This window comes from Lytechinus variegatus, chromosome 11 (genome assembly GCF_018143015.1).
Source record: "Lytechinus variegatus isolate NC3 chromosome 11, Lvar_3.0, whole genome shotgun sequence".
Classification (NCBI taxonomy): domain Eukaryota; kingdom Metazoa; phylum Echinodermata; class Echinoidea; order Temnopleuroida; family Toxopneustidae; genus Lytechinus; species Lytechinus variegatus.
In genome coordinates this window covers 17,438,942-17,459,385 of record NC_054750.1, presented here as the reverse complement: position 1 = coordinate 17,459,385, position 20,444 = coordinate 17,438,942, and the positions used below count along the sequence as shown (strand labels likewise).

The 20,444-nt window shown below is 36.9% G+C and overlaps 2 protein-coding genes across 3 annotated transcripts in view; both read right to left on the bottom strand.

The window, feature by feature from the left end:
* Positions 1 to 3,524, bottom strand: part of LOC121423767 (alpha-N-acetylgalactosaminide alpha-2,6-sialyltransferase 5-like) — a 30,915-nt gene extending 27,391 nt beyond the window's left edge. The window contains exon 1 of the mRNA XM_041619254.1: positions 3,393 to 3,524. The gene's annotated coding sequence lies outside the window, so the exon portion shown is untranslated. The remainder of the gene's footprint in view (positions 1 to 3,392) is intronic.
* Positions 3,525 to 10,289: 6,765 nt separating this feature from the next.
* The window catches only part of LOC121423464, a 73,987-nt gene continuing 63,832 nt past the window's right edge, over positions 10,290 to 20,444 (bottom strand). Inside the window, exons 30-38 of one of the 2 annotated variants that reach the window (XM_041618809.1) lie at positions 19,671 to 19,806; positions 18,956 to 19,105; positions 17,737 to 17,836; positions 16,712 to 16,776; positions 16,141 to 16,269; positions 14,932 to 15,060; positions 14,253 to 14,404; positions 13,426 to 13,561; positions 10,290 to 12,779 (exon numbers count right to left, since the gene is read on the bottom strand). In XM_041618809.1, coding sequence (XP_041474743.1) covers positions 12,474 to 12,779; positions 13,426 to 13,561; positions 14,253 to 14,404; positions 14,932 to 15,060; positions 16,141 to 16,269; positions 16,712 to 16,776; positions 17,737 to 17,836; positions 18,956 to 19,105; positions 19,671 to 19,806 — 1,303 coding nt within the window. In that variant the 3' untranslated portion in view covers positions 10,290 to 12,473. The remainder of the gene's footprint in view (positions 12,780 to 13,425; positions 13,562 to 14,252; positions 14,405 to 14,931; positions 15,061 to 16,140; positions 16,270 to 16,711; positions 16,777 to 17,736; positions 17,837 to 18,955; positions 19,106 to 19,670; positions 19,807 to 20,444) is intronic. The other variant, XM_041618810.1, reaches the window with a different exon arrangement.

Below are 20,444 nucleotides of genomic sequence, written 5' to 3'. Positions count from 1 at the left end.
TATTCAATGGGTAAACCACTTGTTCACTGCTACCACCCTGCCTGTGGTGAATCTACAGGTAGGACTATGGTATGCCAATGTTGTACAGAGCACACACTTCAAAAAACTCATTAAAATATCACTTTTGAGACCAAAATTACTAGTTTTCATACAGTTGCAATTTATTTTTCATTAGTAACTTGGGAATAATTTTTGTATTCACCAAAGCGCTCAAAAACTTGAATTTTGGGCATATTTTTGTGTACGCCCTCTAGTGGTGGAAAGTAATATGTCAAGGAAATTTTCATTTTTTGATCTCTATTTTTAATTAAGAAAAAAATGATTTAAAGAATCAAAATGAAATAAGAGCCAAGTAGTATGAATAATAGGTGTAATGAAAACTGTCAGTGTAAAAAAATCAAGCATTTGCCCCAAAGAAAAAGAGAAAATAAGCCAAACATTGCCACCCTTATTTTGCCACACATGGAGATATAACTGAGAACAAGGTTATATTATAACCTTGTGGCTTGTTCATTGAATGAGTGGGGTAAACGGAATTCTCACTTTTTTTATGTACACAAAGGCAGGGGTTTTTCATTTTTTCTGTAAAAGAACCCCCCCCCTCTTGAAAATTCTGGATTCTCGTAAGTTAGATTCTCCCCTGATTAGACCCACGGCCAGTTCGTTATTCCGAACTTCTGTCATTCTTCTTAAGCATTTTTTGGTCAAATACAACATACAATAAATGTTCAGGAGTTCAGTTCACCGTCAATACCCCATATTAGGTGATCTGTCTGTTGATAGACATATGCCGAAGGATGGGGGAAAAATGAGCAATGTAGAGGATTTTTATTTTCACAATTGCAAGGTATACTGCCGAGAACGAATAACCTCGTTCGTAGGATGAGTAAGTAAAATGTGATGGAATTGACTGGCTTGACAAGGATATGTTTTTCTCGTCTATTACTGTTGAGGCAACCCGTGGTCACCCATTTAAACTCTTCAAGAAAAGAAATAGACTGGATGTAAGAGCAAATGCCTTTGGAGCCAGAATAGTGCATGACTGGAACTCGTTACCAAATGAAGTTGTCTCTGCTCCATCTGTAAACTCCTTCAAAGCCAGGCTTGATAAGTTTTGGAATAGAGAATGGTACAGTCACCCTTGGGAATGAATTGATTTGACAAAAAAGATGGCAATTGCACCATGTACACTGAACACTGACACTGTAACACATAGTATACTTGTGGAAGAAGATTGAGCTTGGTTGAAAGCTAGACCTGGAAACTTGGCTGCAGCTTTCTGCATTTTTCCAGTACATCCGGTAATAATAAGGTAATAAGTGATACCAATTGAATCTATGGCATCTTAACCTCCATCTGATATGATTATCTTACCTTTGTCTACTTGATTTCTTTTCTAAAGCTTTGCAAAATTGTCATGATTGTGCACAAATTAAGGTCACACTTTTGTATGACACTTTTCAGCCAAGCATGCACTAGTCGATCGTCATGCAATTTTGAGATCGCGATACGAGCAAAAACCCTGGCCTTGATACTTTTATAATCCTGTCAAGCGAATTTTACTTTGGGATCTTGCCTTCCATCTGATCTGGTATTCACGATTTTGATTAATTTTGTGTGAACTGTAAAATCAACTTCTTGATAATTTTTAATAATTGTGGTCACCTCGGCGCGGCCCATACATTAGGGTATATGCATGTACATGAACTATATCGCTGGGTTGGCCCATAAATAAAAGAAGAACCGAGACCGAGTGGTATCGCAACAGAGGTGAGAAGTTCAGAACTTTTCGGGGTTTTTAAAATTTAGGATCCAGTCTGTGCCTCGATGTCAGGATTTGTGTGTCATGATAGACATTCATCCATATAATCGTTATTGTGGTAAGTGCATAATTTCTGTTTCCACATTTTATTAAGAAATTCAGACCCCAATCTACCCCAGTCACGTCCCGTGTCTCCCTCGTTTATGCACGGTCGACTCTAGACCAAAAGCTTCGGTCTCTGTTATGTTGGTTGTTCAGCTAACTTCGTTGGCTTCACTCACCAAATACATAGACCGAAGTTAAACCGTCGTTTGTACGGGGACTCAATGGCCACGGCTAATTTCTTGTTTTTCTCCTCAATACCATGATATTTTACACAAACAGTGCATTCATATGCACCTTTAGGTGATAATGTTTAAGTGACGACAGTTTCTTACCCTAAATTCCCGCTTTGAAACTGGCATTCAGAGGATTGTCTCTAAAAGTTGACACTTGCGACTCGGAGAGTGGGCAGCCATCTTGGTAATGAATTATTCATGAAAAGTGGCCGGCGAAAGTTAGACTCCGCCCCATGACCTTTACGTCACACATATACAGTGCCCGGGCGAGCAAACGTTGAAAAGGAAAAGAAAATTAATATTCATAAGCCTGACGTAAAAGAGATGATCTGATTGGCCAACGGTTTCGATAAGCAGTTGACCCGGAAGTTCATCCCACCAGTAGAGGCGCTGGTCCAAAAATTGGGATTGTCCCAGAAAACAAGGATATCCTCATAAACCAAGACAAATCATGTCTTGATAAATTGAGACTGTCCTTGTTTATGGGGACGTTTTTTTCACTTCCCCCTACGGGACAAAGACAGCAATTACGGAAATTGAGAGTGCTAAAAATAGATTCAGTGACCTCAATTCCCCCCAGTTCACCGTCTATTTTTCATGACTTACCATCTTCCAATAATCTTGTTATGAAACCTGATATGTTTACATTGACTAGCACACTTGATTGGTGTCGGCACTTGACAGGTGAATGAACATTCCTAGATTTCTTGTGTGAAGAAATCCTTATAAACTGAGACAGTCCCTGTAAACTGGGACGATCCCAATTTTCTGACCAGCGCCTCTACTGCCCACCTCATATGTTTGTGTACATTATCGACTTCGGAGGAACGAGTGAATTGGGAGCTACACGACAGCCGAGGAAAGTCACTGATTTTGTTCCTTTTCAATTGAATTTTCACCACTTAAATGCCAAAGCCTAGAGGAAATAACAAGCTGCATTTTGGTAAGCTTAATTTTATATTGCATTAGGCCTATATTTAAATTAAGAAAATATTCGATGAGCCCCGCCGGGGGGATTTTGCGTTGTACCTCCCCTAATGGCGGGGACACGCTAGCGAGCCGTCTGTCGACGAGGAGAAATAAAAAAATTAAAAAATGTTAAAAAACTCCTCGAAACAGACGGCTGCCAGCTGTCTATTTAGGTCGACTCCTGCCTGGGCTCCGGCCCTCGAGTCGAAGCGGGCCGGAGCTCCCTGGGTTAGCCCAGGCGGCGCAGATAACGAGAATTGCTGCCTACCTTAACGGCGGGAGGAATCAAGGAAGATCTCATAATTATAACTAGTCATTCTTACCTTTTGATTTCAGAAAACATTCTTGAATATCGAGAGCCGGAATCGAGAGACACATCATATCCAATGACACAACATATTTTCACAAACTTCCCAAATCAGAAGACAATTGTGCAAGACAATATTACATGTAGGTAGATAGATACCGTATGGATCTGGAAACGAGGTGATATGATAGGTATATACAGATGGCGCTATTTAATCTCTGCACAGAGAGATAACATTGAAATTTGTACCTGAAAAATTGCTCAGAATTCAAAAGATATTTTCAGTAATAACTGAAAAGTGGATACAAGGTGATTTTATGGAAATAGATACAGGCAACTTTGAAATTGAATTGATGATATTTGCGCGTCTTCAGAAACTATGGGATAGGCCTATACAATCTAGACGAATATATGACCACTTCATTGAAAAAAAAATTATTACCGTATGTATTTCTGTTACAGATGGGCAATCCGAATATGATCTGGGAATGGAGGAATTGAAGAAGTATTTCTGAGACAGAAATGTGCAATGCTATGCAATAAACCAGGCGCGTACGCAAGGGGGGGGGGGTTCGGGGTTCAAACCCCCCCCCCTTTTCGTTTCCTTTTTTTTTTTTTTCTTTTTTTTGCTTGTCTCCCCAGAGGTCGGTCTGGTCAAGGAGTTATCGGGCAAGAGCCTGATAACTCCTTGGTCTGGTTACGGACAGTTCCCCTACCCAATAATGTATATGACAGCAATAATGAACAGAATCTCATGTTTCCGACGAAAAACACAGAAAAAATTTCCGCTCGCTTCGCTCGCTCCATTTTATTATATCTTTTATTTCCGCATGTCGCTGACATGATCACGGTATCGCCATTAACAAGGCCATACATGATTATCATGATGTATACTTATGAATACAAGTGAACCAAGACAAAGACATACGTTTTCTTTTAAAATATGTTTTACCAATATGAAAACCAAAATGACGGAAAACGCTAAAATGTCGGTTAGCTCGCTCCGCTCGCTCGTAATAATTCATGAAATTCCATAAGTATCTAGTCTCCTGTTCAAGGCCGTATTATGAGTGTTACGAATAGAAGGACATGTAGCATCGACTAATACTTGATTTACTAACAAACTATATATTGACAAGAAATGTATGTTTTGACGGGAAAACGCGAAAATTTCGGCTCACTCATTCCACTCGCTCGTAATCATTTATGAAATTTCTTAAGTTTCTAGTCTCTTGATCAAGGCCATATCATGAGACTTACGAGCAGAAGGACATGTATCATCAACTAATATGTAATCATTACCAACAAGCTATTGAGAAGAATTGTATGTTTTGACGGAAAAACGCAAACATTTCGGCTCGCTTGCTCCGCTCGCTCGTAATTATTCATGACATTTCTCAAGTTTCTAGTGTTCTGATCAAGGCCATATCCAGGCGCGTAGCCAGGGGGGGCGGTCGCCCCCCCAAAAAAAACGTCCCCAAAAAGAAAAAAAGAAGGGAAAAAAGGAGAGGAGAAAAGGAAAAGGGAAGGAAGGAAAGGGAAGAAAGGTAGCTTTGTGTTTTTTCTATTTATTCTTTATTTTTTTCTCAAAATAGAAACTCCTTCACTCTTCTTGCTTTAAATTCATATATGAATTTTGCTTCCGCGCTGCACGCGGTTAAATGACAATATTGAAGTTCTCCATTGTTCCCCCACCTTTTCTCTAACCCTGTTTTTCCACCTCAGCTATGTGCTTCTTGCCAGTTAAAGTTAAAATTGTATACATTAGGGCATAAATTTGAGTAAGGTTAGGCCGAAGTAAATGTATGAAGTTATCTTTTTTTTTTCAATTGATCGCGCAACTTCTGGTCTGGTCGGCTCCGAGCGGGTAAAATCTTTATATCAGTTTCTGCCGTCACCTCCATAAAGTCAGCTTCTCCCGCTTTTCAGCTCATTACTATAAACAACCATAATTTGGGGGCAAACAGGTTCCTAATTTAAAAAGAGGAAGGTATGGAATTCGTGTCGTATTAAATAAAAAAGTAAAATATTTTTTTTATCAAATTGTATTAAACTTCATGTCATTTCCCTGTATACATTCATCTCCTGTCCTGTTTTGCGCCCTCAGTTTGAAATTTTGAATGACACTTAAGTTTCTTTATATTCAAAATGAAGCGCTTCAGGATAAGTCAAAAAAATTAATCATCCTTTATTATACAGTGCGTATCAAAAAAAAGTTTACACTTTGAAAAAGCCCTGGGAATTAAAAAATATACAACATGTGGGTAATTTTTTCACATATAATCTTGGGTTTGGGTCTCATCTATCCAATGAAAGTAAAAGTTTTGACAGAATGTCAAACTTGAGTGAGCACTGTCCATTTTTGTAAAGCTCGCAGAAATCTGTTTGCGCAGAAATGCTCGTTTTCACGCTGTGTCAAGGTGAAAGGGCGAAATCAAACTTACCCTGCGAAACATTTATCATACATTTCCCTTGCACTTTAAGTCAATTTAAATAAAAGGGATAAATTCAAGCATTTTGTAACAATTTTGCCACCCAAATTAAAATTTCAACACTTAGTAAGCACAATCTTTACACATTTGGGCCAGCTGGATCTGAGGACGTAATATTGAATCTGAACAAAAATCTCCAGCATTTTTCCACTAAGTTTTTATCATTTAAAGTGGGTTTATATTTCACTTTTCATTTAATACTTGTTTCTCCACACTTTTTCAAAGCTTGACAATGATTAACAAAATAAAAATCAAGCCTAAACCATTTCGTGTAAATCACAGCTCAGTGTAAAGCAAATATCGTCACGATGGCCTCGGTGTGTCGGGGAGTGGGGTGGGGCGCAATGCACTCTTCAAAGTGTTTTGGGCAAGGAAACGGGTTAAAAAAAGTAGAAGATATCTTGAAATCAATTTACTAGCTAAATTCCATGTGTTTTTCGTGATTAAGGTCTATTTTTATTCACATAACTATTTTAAAGTTCTGCGCAAATCATTTTTCACTAACTTTTTAAAAGTATGTGGTGCTCACTCAAGCGGAAATATTTTTCGACAGTTATATCGTCATTTGCTTAAATGGATCGGTACCAATGTTAAAATGTGGAAAAATCTTCACGATATTACAAATATATAATTTTACAGGATTTTTTTCTAAGTGTAAACTTTTTTTTGATACGCACTGTATAGATAGATAATTTCAATAAATCACAGAAGTTTCAACTTTATGCGCACTATTTTCCTTGTAATGAAGTTCAATAATCTTAGAAAATCAATTGAATTAGAGACGATTGGGTATTAGAGATATCTACATTTGATGAAACGTCCGCCCTTTGAAATTTCAGAGTTTCATTGCTCATCGCGGGGAGGAATATCTTCCTCTACCAATCTTCTCCTCTGTTTTGCGAGTTAAAAATATGCACTGATGCTAAATTGTTTGTAATCAAATCTGATCTTTCCAAAGAAAGTTTCAATATATCTTTGAGAATACCCTTTTCTCGGGACCCTTTTTATGGCAAGAAAAATTGATAAATCACTTTAGCTTCCGCGCTTCGCGCGGAATTATTATCATTTTAATTTCCTCCATTGTATACCTCTTTTGTGCGTTTACAATCACTTTTGAAAACAAGGTTCAAAATCGCAATATAGTCAACCGAATTGGAGGTACTAGAGACAAGAGAAACGGCTCCTTTTCATTTTAATTTATGAAACACTAAAAGCTTCGCGCTTCGCGCGGGAGGGGGAAACTCCCCCTCCCTGCACCCACCCCCTAGGGAGCGCGCTTCGCGCGCTCTGTAAGTGTTGGCACGCTTCGCGTGCATTTACCGCCCCCTCCAAAATGAAATCCTGGCTACGCAGTTGGCCATATCATGGGTGCTACGATCCGAAGGACATGTAGCATCGACTACATGATACCAACAAACTATTGACAAAAAGGTAATGTTTTCAACGCAAAAACGAGAACATTTCTGCTCGCTCGCGGGTCATGACCGCACTGTTACATACCCATCCCCACTTAAATGTTATTGTCTTATTTGCAGCGCTGAAAAAAAAAAGAAAAAAAAAAATCATCACCTCCCCCCCGCTCATCACTTTTTAGAGACTGGGGGGGGGGATTAAAAAAAAAATCAGCTCGAAACCCCCCCTTTCAAAAATCCTGCGTACACGCCTGCAATAAACGCAGAGAGTTTCAATACAAACAATCACAAGGGGCTGTATTCACGAATAGGAAACTTTTTAAATTTGGTTTTGAGACAGATCAGTTTTGTTCTTTTTGTTAAAAAAAAAAGAAAAAAAAAGAACTTGAGTCTTACCAACATTTTTTTTTATTGTCCTGAAGTTAAGCGATTATGGGAAGAGAGATGAGTAAAATCTCCGTCCCCACTCCTTGTGGTTTAGGGTACGCCTATGCTCGTTCCCTCCCTTTGAATTCAGTCAAATCATAGATCTATTAACAGATATTAACAAATTATGTCTGCCCCCATCAAGTTCTTTTCCGGCTCATTACGATATGGACCCTAATTTGTGTAATTGCAGCATTTATCGGTATCATATTTGCTTTACTAATTTATAAATTGTTTTACTCATTGTCTTTATTATGACATTCAATACATGCTTTTATCAAATCTATATCCGTAGATCAGCGGGATTAATTTTATGAAAGGTCATGTATCATGAACAAAGACTGTGTGATGCAATGAATAGAAGGAGCAAAATAGAAGTTTGGGTACTTCAAGGGATACCTCCGGCTGAACATCTAAATAAATTGAGTAAAATTCACGAAACAAAATGCTGAAAATATCATCAAAGTTAGTGAAATTAAAGTTTAGCAATATTTTGTGAAAACGGTTATTGTATGCACGTCGTCATGAATATTCATTACGTGGGATGATGATGCCACACCCCCAATTTCGTTTGTCTTATGTTATTGCATGAAAATAATTGTTTCATTATGATTGTGTGAATGATTATGTCTGCGCTACAATAATTATGATGCAGCAATAAAATCAGTTGCTAATCCATTTTTTCTATAGTTCATAGAGGAAAGAAAATTGAATACCTAATTTCATATATAAAATACAGAAGAACAAGTGGGGATATCATAATCATCAGTGTGATTATTGAATATTCATGAAGACGTGCCTAGAACTGTTTCTCTGGGATAATGCAAATCTTTAAATGCCATAAGTTTGTTATTCCTTGTCCGAATTTGATCACTGAATTTTTAGCGTTTTGTTTGTCAGATTTTTCTTTATCTGTTCAAATCATATTATTTTTAGCCTGGAGTACCCATTTCAGTGTACAAAGAGGAGAGTTGGTAATGTGTGACATTCAAATCTTGAGATTCGGGGGCTCCCCTAATCAGATACGAATCGGCTCCGAATCAACATAATCCATGCAGAGTCCGACCATGATTCTTGAAATTTATTCGGGAGAATTCGGTTTTGATGTAACCCTGGCGATATTGCAATTTCTCTTTTGAAGGGGAGTATACCAATTTGACCCTTTTACAATGGTTTAGGGAAATTCGATGACAATAGCATTGAATTATGAACCAGTAAATCCAGGGGTCAGACCAATCCTGCCTGAATATGGCCCGGTTTGCAACCTAGGTATTCGTTTCTGACGAATAAGTTCGGAATAGGTCCCGAATCATAACTGCAGAATCGCTAAGAACTAACTTTCCAGAACACCCCGAATGCCTCCCGGAATCCAATCGAAATCATCCGAATGCATCTCGAACAGTGTTGATTGTGGCCAGAATGAATTTTGTCGTGGCCACATTCAGGAGTATTTCAGAGGGTATTCGGCTGGTTTTGAACACTTCAAAACGAGAGGAATCCTTCCAAGAATGTACCCGAGTCCCTCCCAATTTTTCTCGCATTCGAGGAGAGAGAACAGAATACTCCCGAATTCTTGTATTCGGAATGATTCGCAGCTCATTCGGTTCCGGTGATCCTGTCTTTAGCAACTTCGATCAAGAATGGCATGAATGGGGATACAGACGAACTCGGACAAACGATTTTCCAGATTTCTCACTGGCATACAGATTGGGGGAGGGGGGGGGGGGCTTGGGGCCATAGACCCCCAAATTTTTCACGACTTATGAAAACACAAAGAAAGGCAAAGGAAAGGGGAGAATTAATGTATTATTGAATGAATATGTCAGAATCTACAACACAATTACATTTTACTAATAAAAAGGGCAAAAGTTTTACTCACTAGCTTCGCAGGCTCGCAGCTTTTATGAAATTTTGCCCCATACGCCACGTCTGGCCCTTCAGGTTTCTTGGCTCATTGCACTGTACAGTTCTCGTTCGGTAATCACAAAGGAATTGAAACAATTATACCAGTGAAATAATCCCTTCCATATTAGCGTGTCAAGGACCCTGGATAAATGACACGTGGGCTATCTACAGAAGATATGAACCCCTTCGCGTTCATGTTGACATACACATTCTTACAGATTCCAATTTGAGCATTCACGTTATTCAGATGTATACAAGATGACCAATAAGAGGAAAGAAAGGTAGTGTGTGTGTCGGTGTATGTGAGAGGGAGAGAGCGGGATGAAAGAGTGGGGTGTGTGAGGGGTGCGCATGTGTGTGTGCTGCATGGGGGTGGCCGTTGTTGACTTTGCTCTGGTAAAAAGAGAATATATTTGGGCGTTGTGCCAGATTCTTAAATGGATGCGATTCCCCACCCAGAGAGATTATAGTGTCACTGTTTCAACAAAGCAATTTCTACACCGATACCCGATACCAAGAAGATAAATTTCCCGATTCGCTGCGCTCATTCCTTAAACAATTACCCTTTTTTTAAGGAAGAAGTAAATGGTTGCAGCCAACGTCCTCAAATTGAGATTTTCTAAAACTCTTGAAGTCAAAGTCAAAAAAGATTATTATCATTTTTTTCTGACGGACAGCCAGTGAGTATCTTTATTGGAAACAATAAATCGTGAATAATGTATTTGATACAACTGAAGTCATATAAAAATAGATGGCATATAAACTGACTACAAACTTACATAGAAAGATATAAATTCTTGTTTGTTAACATTACATAAAATGAGTATTTGATACATATCTTCAAATGAAACGTACAAAAATACAAACGAAGAAAAAAATCCTTCATTGAATAAAATTTATATACATGTATATTATCCTCAATAAATCAGATAGTCTAATGGACACTTTCCTCATATGAAGAGAGGACGTCACACCTCCATTTAGAAAATGTTTTTTTAAACAATAAATTATAAATGAAAATAACCAAAATAAATATAACAATACCCTGTAAGTTTCTTCAAATGAAAATCAAACAAAACCACAAAATGGTTGGACAAAATAAACTTGGTTCATGAATTGGAAAATTATTTTAGTTTTCGATTTTGTACTGTAATTAACAATTTCCTTTCATTGAAACAAAGCAGTGGTCTGAAAGCACTACATTACTAGAAGTACATCAGTTTTACAATATCGAACAGCAATCATAAATATAAAAATTGACGTATTTAAGTGAAAAAATGTGAACCGGTCCACAGATCTAGAAAGAAACAAACTATACGACCTTCATTTTCCGCAATTATTATAGAGCAAGTTAAAACTAATAGTAATAATGCACATTTTCCTCTCATAATAAAATCTTAGTACTGTTGCATATAATTTTTTCAGTCAACGACTTACATGACTAAATTATTTCTGTAGACTATAGACGAAATAATGTGACACTTTTAAATATATACCTACTAAGACACGATAAACACTTTAAAAGAACACAACCGAGGCTTCATACAGATTATGAAACAAAGAATATCAAGTCAAACATGCCAAAGGGAATCTACGATTCATAACACATAGCAAGGGAGCGTTTCATGAAAGGACGATCTGACAGTTTCGATTGTAACAGTGTTCTTAGCCAATGAAAATCAAGGAAAGTTGTCATTCACGACAACTAGAATGTTGATGAAACGCTCCCTCAGGAATATAAAAACATGAAGGAAACATGGCCAAGCTTTATCGTTGCCGTATAGTAAGTGCCCAAGGTCTTTTTTGATATTTCATACAGTTATTTTTTGTGGTACCACCTTTGTGTGTGAATAATATTCCTCAAAACAACTAGTTCAGCTTCTAATTTTATAATTATCTATTGCTTTACAAAAGCATGTGAAAGAAAAAAAAAAATCAAAATACGCTTTAAATAGTCCTGGCGAAATCTTGCGAAACCTGATAGACTAGACTGTCATGAAAGTAACAAATTAAAAAGAGCAATGAAGCAAGAAAAACATATCAAAGGGTTTGCTATGGTAGTCATTACGTGATAAAACTGAAGAGATCAAAATGTTTGAAAATGAAAACATATGAGATCTTTGTTAGATGGGTAATCGGTCACGTGCCAAAAATCCACTTTCCAGGTCGAACGGGAAGAGAAAATTTGTCAGTGATTATGGCAGATCCACCTTTCTTGCTCTCCCATACAATGAAGCTTTGGATTGTAAGAAATCAGACATATTACATTACATATTTTATGCTCATATAAATTTTACGGGTGATTTTTTTTTAGGGCAAGGTGGTAGAAAAAACTCCAATCGTCGTTTGGACAACTTTTTTCACAGGGGAAGCGGACGTAGAAATCAGTTCTAAGACGGCTTCATCGTCCTTATCTGAATCGATTGGAAAACAATAGTATGCTGTAGGAGTGAATGCAATGACGAGAGATGGGAGTAAGACAGGGTTGTGTTATATCGCCACAATTATTCGACGTGATGTATTTGTATGGAATGTATTAATCGGAAGTCCACAAAGAGTATACGTGAACTTGTCAAGAAGAAAATATAATTGGATTAGTTTCAAGAAGCATCTTACTACCCAGTCACGAACATACACTCCATGAAATAAAATCGTCACTTGCAAATGAGGTACATGTAAGTATTTAGTGAACATTACTTTGAAATATAAATACTTAACACCAATAGCACAGTGGCAATCCTGATAGTTTAATTACATTTTTGCAATGATAATGATGACTTCATCTAAAGTTGAATATGTCCGAGCATCATCTTCAAAGCTTAGGTCCAACTGCCATTTAACTCAGCACCAGTAAAGCAACAATTAAGATTCAAATGCAAAGTTCTCGTATACTAAATACGGTTCTTGAGGCTTGGGCTTCGGTCTGCCCTGGTCCTTCGGCCTATTAGCATCTGGGGCATCTACGTTGCCGTATACGAGTGCGGCGGCTTCACCAGGTCCTGCTTCATTGGGATCTGTGACCTCATATGGGTTCTCCTCCGGGTCAGGAGTGTGGCGTTCTATCTCCACATTGCCGTAGGTGTGATCGTCTACTGGGTATGGCAGCTGTTCATAGTTTTCAGTGTGTAGGTATGCACGGATGACATCATAGATGAAAGCATATTCCTCCTACATAAACAAATGAAAAGGAAAGGACAATCTATAAAGTTCGTGGTATATTCTCCAATGAACAGACATGGTTAAATGAAACTAAGAACAGGGGGCATAAATACACGTAGTAAATTAACATGATTTTTTTTTAGTTAGAGGGAAAGGGAGAAAAGGGACAGAATTCTTTTAGTATTCCCATAGTTGAAAACTTCTGCAGCTTTTTTAGGAATGAGTTTTGTTCTGCTAGACTGTATGGTCTGTTATTTAGAGAAAAGGTAAAACCCATATGAATGCACATCATGTACTGTAAACAAAATTGTGTCAAAATCATTCTCCACTTTATTGTATAAAAATGAAAGTTGTTTTATAGGCCGACTTGCATCCGAAGAAATATCCTGTTTTTGTTATTACGTTATCCTTTTAATGAAATACCATTGTACCTAGACCTAATTCTTGGAATGGCGTTTATTCATTCAGGAAAGTACTCAAAGAGGGTTCGGGATCTTCATGGAACGGTGGATATGCTTCTGACTAATTGGGAAGGAAATAATTACCACTTCGGGAGTGTGCATCCTTTTCTTTTTGCGGGGTAAAGGCTATTGATATTTCGTCTATACCCCCCCACACACACTAACACCATTTGAAAAAAAAAAATGTTTGATACCTCTGTTTGGACGAACTGCATCCTATCAGCTCTCAAGATCTTGACTGTCTGGAATATATCGACTGAGTCACTATCTGCTATTTGGGCGATGCACTCCATAGCACTGCAAAATACACCTGTACGTCCAACACCACTCCTTGAAATAAAAAGAGAAAAGACACCCTTGTAAGGTTTATCTACACGAAACGGTTGGTGTTTCATAAAGCTGTTCGTAAGTTGCAAATGACTATACAGGCGACTGGTGACCCTTTCTTGTGCTAAATGATATATTCCTATAGGGCTGACTTAGCACCTGAGAACATGATCCAGTCATGACTGGTGATCCTTTCTTGTGCTATATGATATATCCCTGTGTAGGTGACTTATCACCTAAGAACATGTTTCAGTCATGACTGGTGACCCTTTATTGTACTAAATGATATATCTCTATGTAGATGACTGAGCACGTAAGAGCATGTTCTAAACAATGCGTGACGTTGTGAAAGGATTTAGTGGTTCAACTGCTATATGTAAATGTTATTTTTCTAAATGTTATTAAATCAAAATTCATATTGATGATAAGAGTTACATGACGAGTCATGGAACCTTTTTATACATCACATTCTTTTACCTTTACATCTGAAATAACATGAAGGTAATGAAGGTTTGATATCAATATAACAAATTTTGGTTCTGGATCCTGTTCTTCATTTTGCACAAGTTCCTGATCTTCTCTTGGCATCCATGCACGCCTGTAGCATTAAAAGAAAGACTGACACTGTTTCCTATAAAATGAAGTCATATCTTAAACTTAGGGATGACACTTATTTCAAAGTACCAGCACTTACAAACAATGGACAATAATGGAAAATTTCCTCTCATTTTTGGTGGAACTTTTGACAGCACGGATTAGGTTCAGCAACGACCGTGCCCCAGACTGTCGGTCTGAACCACGTTTAGGCCATCCGTGGAACTGGTATTGAGTTACTGTGTGACTGGCCTAAAGGGGAAACAAGAGATATTACATTAATATTATTGCAGTGGTTAAAAAAACATTTGAATCATGTGTATAATTATGTCATGTTATAGTTCAGTACAACATAAGTCTAAACTAAGGCTTGTTAATCTTTTTTGTGTAGACATATTAAAATAATAAACGAGTATAACTCACTAGTCTCGTTAGATATCAAGAGTGGTCCTTGGATGACCTATTATGAATGAAGCAGTATTTTGTATAATTATGGACCTATTACTCTGAGTAGTAAGTCCATGGTATAATGAACAAAGGTTTTTTTAAAATTATATATCGCTAATATCAATCTTCGTCTCATATTGTGAATTGCGTTTTGTTGGATTAATGGCACCATTGTGTTGTCAATAGTGAAAAACATTACTGATACCCGTCCTACTGACAAAAATTGGTGGATGAATCAGGGACTTAAGTATCCAATGAATATCGTTGATCACAAATTTCGATATATTTCTGACAGGCCAATACTTTCATCAGAAGTATCAAGCAGGACGTACATGTGAGTTGCTGGTCACTTGCAGCTGTCGAACGGTCATGTCATCATCGGAGGATGTGGATAAGGTTGAAACAGTGTAAGATCCAAACTGAGCAGTTCCGTGGTCTGGCCAGTACTGTGCACAACTCTGCTAGAAAGAATAGCAAAGGAATTTAAGATGAGACAGGCTCCATTCAGGTTAGCAAACAGCAGGCGGAGGATGGCTAAATAGGCTTTTAGTAGTCGTGAAAATGTGGAATATATTTTAAGTGAAAACGTATGTATCGGTCGCGAGCTTGCTAACAAGATACATGCCAACTAGTCGCCAACTAGCAACAAGCTTGCAGCGCGATTACATTCTGTAAGGGAGAAATTAGATCATAATACGGTAGACAGACGTGGGTATTGTCAAATCCTAAACTAATGCTGATCGAAAACCTACAAACTACAATGCACAACGAAAGTTTAATGCATTTAAATCACTTTTCAGCTCTGAGATTTCTGATTAAAAACACCACTTAAATCAACGAATTTCGAAAATAGGCTTAGGTTTTTATTATCAAATGCAAACATTCAATGAGGTCATACTGTGTCAGGATAGTTGTGACGACATACGTAGAAAATACATGAGTATATTCTTGATTTTACAACAATTAGCAGATGAAGGTCTTTGACAATATCTAGTTCTGAAATGAAGACTCAACTCTCTTGTTGAGTCCCATTTCTATCGCTTATTTTTGCGCTGCTTTCCTCTTCGATCTGCATTCAAACTGTGTGTAACTGTTTTCCTGACATATCAATAATGACCGGACAAGGCCATTAAGAGAAAAGATGACCATTAGTCGAATCTTTATCCATTTTAATCTACATAAAATGTCTAATCTTTTCCATCCATGTGGCACTTGGATTCATTTAGATTGATAAGGCACTTGGATTCATTTAGATTGATAAGACACATTTACGTCCTCTTTGCGATTACAACACAATATAATGTGGGCTTTTATGGCATGTATGATATCAGCTTGGCCTTGGGGAGGGGGAATTTCATGAAAAAAATTGTGATTTTGATCTGAGCCAATCATTCAATGATTTCAGTAATATCTAACAAAATAGTGAGTGGAAATCACTAATCACTTGTTAAAAAAATGCTCCTCAGAGCTGATACATATCAAAACTTTCTCCGCCTTTGATTTAAGAATGGACAACGTATTAGCAAAACTCGAAAAATTACCTTGTCATCTTGACTCTTGTCGTTGAGCATGATGATAGTTGATGGTTGATTGCTTATAACCATCGAACAGAAATCAGATACAGTGTTTGGTAATGGCATCTGAGTTGTCAAAAAGGTACACTGGACTCCCTGGTCGTGAAAAAGGTAAACCACAGATTATTTCTCTTGTACTCAAAGAAGTAAGCTCAAACCCTTTTTTTTTCAAAAGAAAGGTTTTTAAATCGGGTTTATGAGATGCTTGGGGAAAATTTTGAGCTTTTTAAAATGACATTGTTTAAATTATCTGAAACATGGTGAAATAAACATAAAATTAATCATGTATATTATATAACTAAAGCATGATTTAGTTAATACTCTTATGTACACAGTAACTGTCTTACTGTACTGTTTTTTACCTGTCGGATTTTAGGAAAATAAAAAGTAGCTGATTTGGGAGTGATTTAACATATCAGTTTTGTGCTAAATCCTGGATCAGTCACTGGATATATTAATTTATTTTTTAAAGATTATTTTTATATCTTCTTTATAAAATAACAAGAATCAAGTGACACATGAATGCATTATTTTTTACCTTGACAAAACTGGCATTGATATAATCGTGATCAGGAGAGTCCAGCATCACTCGGTTTCTCTGCACTGTAAATGAAAAGTTGAAAAGACGAAGTGTCACTCAAACAAAATAGACACCCAATAGATGTTTTAAAGAAAATTACTCATAAAATATTTCAAAAATTCATAAAAAGTGAATCTGAGGGTTATTATCATTATTATTATCTGAGGGATATTAACTCGAAATGTAATATGAATTATGTAAACCCATTTAAAAAGCCTTCACCACTTTGCAACTCATCATCATCATCATTATCATCATCATCAGCAGCAGCAGCAGCAGCATCGTCATAAAAGACATCTTCCAAAGCCAACTCAAATATGAAAATGAAATTGCATATATTTACAAAAAAGCTTTGAAAAATATACAACTACACGGTTACTTAAAAATTTGATTCTGTGCCGTCGTGATAGAGTAAATATCAATGATAATCAAATTACCGATGCAATAACTTGTCATTAGACTACACACAAAAAAAATAAACTTCAATGCGCATGGTGTCTTTTAAAACTAGCATATCAAATTAATAGACCAGTTCGCAGTTACTGCATGGACAAGTTTGGTCAAATGACCTTTCATTTCTTTCATTATGATAGGCAAATTTCAAATCAAGATGTTACGTAAGCATGCCTTACATAGCAGGATGAAAGAATTGAATAGACCAGGTGACTAGAATAGCACACCAATGAACACTCCATGAAGGTATTTTGTTGTATTTCTACTTTGAATGCATATTATAGCATGCTGTACGATGTACTTGGCAAACTATGAAACATCAGTTGTTTGTGGACGCATTGTTGTTTTTTGTGGATGTAAATGAAAACACAGTTCAAAAGAATAGATGAATAATCAAGACATCAAAGTTGGTGTTTATCTCTTTAAATTTCAAACAACCATGTCACTTTAGTACCAATGACCTTCCTCTGATCATGCGCAGAGTGGAACTACGAACTGGCTTATTTTCGAAACATACACATTATACTCACATGGGAGGTTGTTGCCATATCTGTTCCTATTTTGATTATCCGCAATGCGTCCTGCTCTTGTTTGGGAAGCTGGAGGATCTGCACAGATACTCTTTAGAGTCTAAATGGAGGAAGACGGATAATATATTTCTCAATTCAATACGTAGAAAGCTGCTTGCATAATAATGACGTCACAAATAAAAAAATCCTATGATTTTTTAATCTTTGATTGTAATTTATAGCAATCTTTTTGTCAGGGTAAAATTCCCCTTTTAACTGGAATAGGGCTGTTTTATTTCAATAGCATATTCATAATCTGTTACCACCGCGACATACTTGAATACATTGTACAGATAAACAGATGGATAGGTGTATACATGAATACATAGATAGATAAAGCGATAGATAAAGTGTATGTGGGTTTGTATGTATGTGTGTGTGCGTGAAGAAGAAGAGGGAAGGGAGGAGACAGCGAGATATATACAGCGGTACACATGGTTAACACTTAATCAACTGTTATTAAATCAGGGCCAATTGCATAAAAAATTACTTTATGGTAACTTTGCCATGCAAAAGTAACTTGCATGAAATCAAATCCTTGATTTTGATTGGCTCTTGATCATCATTACCATCACTCTAAAAACAAGACATGTTAACTTAACATTTGAAAGGTTGGAGGAGTGATAACATTTTCTAAATGTTGCATTTACCACTTTAAATGGTTCTACCCAACACTTAAAATGTTGGATTCACCTTTATACAAGGTTGGATGTAACATTTGGAAAAGGTTATCATACTAATAATAATAATAGCCAATTTTTATAAAGCGCTTTTCCCAGAATGGCCCAAAGCGCGTTACAGCATATTATTACCCCGGTCATTGGATTAATTTCAATCCCGCATGAAAAGTGCACAATTTCCACTCCCTGGGGAGCATTCCTTGCATTCGCCTCATTATGGCGCTAGCAAAATCAAACATACAATATCTTTCGCATCCTACCGGGTACCCATTTAGCACCTGGGTCGAGAGTGGCAAAGTGTGGATTAACACCTTGCCAAAGGACGCTAGACCGCGGTGGGATTCCTCCAACCCTTCAAACGTTGATTTAACATTCGAATACTCCTCCAACCTTTCAAACGTTGATTTAACATTCGAATTTTTAGAGTAATTGTACTACTATTGGATGACAAAAACACCATAATAGTATTCATTATTCAATGGGGGGTCAGAATGTGTTACCTCAAACTCCCGAGTCATATTGGATCGTCCATGTTCATCGAGAGAAGCGTGTAAATCTCGAAGATGATCAGTAAAATGAATGATAGGGATCAGAGTATTCCTCCAGAGAAGGTCTTCCAGTACAGCCCCATAGATGAAAGCATACTGTTCCTGTATTCGTGCAAGAAACATCTTCTCTTGAATAAGTGTTGCATGCATTTCTTTTGTATAAATACAACATGAAATACAACAGAAGTTATTTACAAAGGATCTTCGTAAAGGTTAAAAACATATTTGGTTTTAATTAATATGACAAATGCATCAATCTACTTTACGTGTATGAACTCATATATTTAATTATATATTAAAAAAAGGTTTCATTACCATCGTTACTTTGTGAATGTATAACTATTCGTTGGCAAAGAGTTGTAAAACATAAATGCAAGGTCTGAAAAAACAACAACTTGATTTAAAAATCATGGGCCATGAGTTAAAATGAAAGTTATTTCTACTAATGAGGTAAATAGCAAAGTAATTTTAAGTTGTCTTGCATTTATGAATTGAATTTGGTTAAGGTTATAAAATTGTTTATTGGTTTAATATGTGTTTATTTATTGCATTCCTTCAAATTCACTCATCTGTGGAATAAGATCTGGATTATCTTCTGGCATCAACTTAATTTGGTGTACAACTTCAAAATCAGTCGGCGAACGATATTGAAAAGTTCTCAACTGACCTGTGTCTGGACCATGTATGGTCGATTCTGTCTGATCTTTGTGACGAAGTTAAAGATATCTACCATACCAGTCCTCTTCGCATGAGCTACGACGCTATCAATACTGATCACCACACCCGTTCGTCCAACGCCAGCACTAAACAGAAAATATAATATTGAGACATGCCTAGGGATCATAAAAGTTAGTTCGATACTTGGATTATCTCTTGGTTGAAGTGAGAACTGCTAAGACATTTGAATTAGCCAGAATTAGCCAGAATTGGCCAGAATACAAGCCTGATGATTTCGAAGGATATTAGAATGATAAAAAATATAACCTCTGACACTATTATGTAAGTCATTCATGGACGAAGTTTTGTCTGTTTTCAACGGTCCATGAACAGTTAAAATAAAATGATCATATCTAGAGCAGTTGGTCAAATAAAGTTAAAATGGGTACATTTGGGGTGGAAGCACTGCAAACAGGTTGTTAAGTATACAGAACTACCCTTTACTCGATTCTTGATAACTTATAGGCCTACACAATTTGTTTACCACTTTTCATTGAGCAATAACCGGCAGAAAATGCCAGCACTGTCGCTCCTTGTTAAAGGGGTGGTCCAGGCTGAAAATATTTATATCTTAATACACAGAGTAGACTTCACTGAGCAAAACGCCGAAAATTTCATCAAAATCGGATAACAAATGATAAAGTTATTGAAGATTAAAGTTTAGCAATATTTTGTGAAAACAATCGTCATGAATATTCATTAGGCGAGCTGTTATTACATAAAA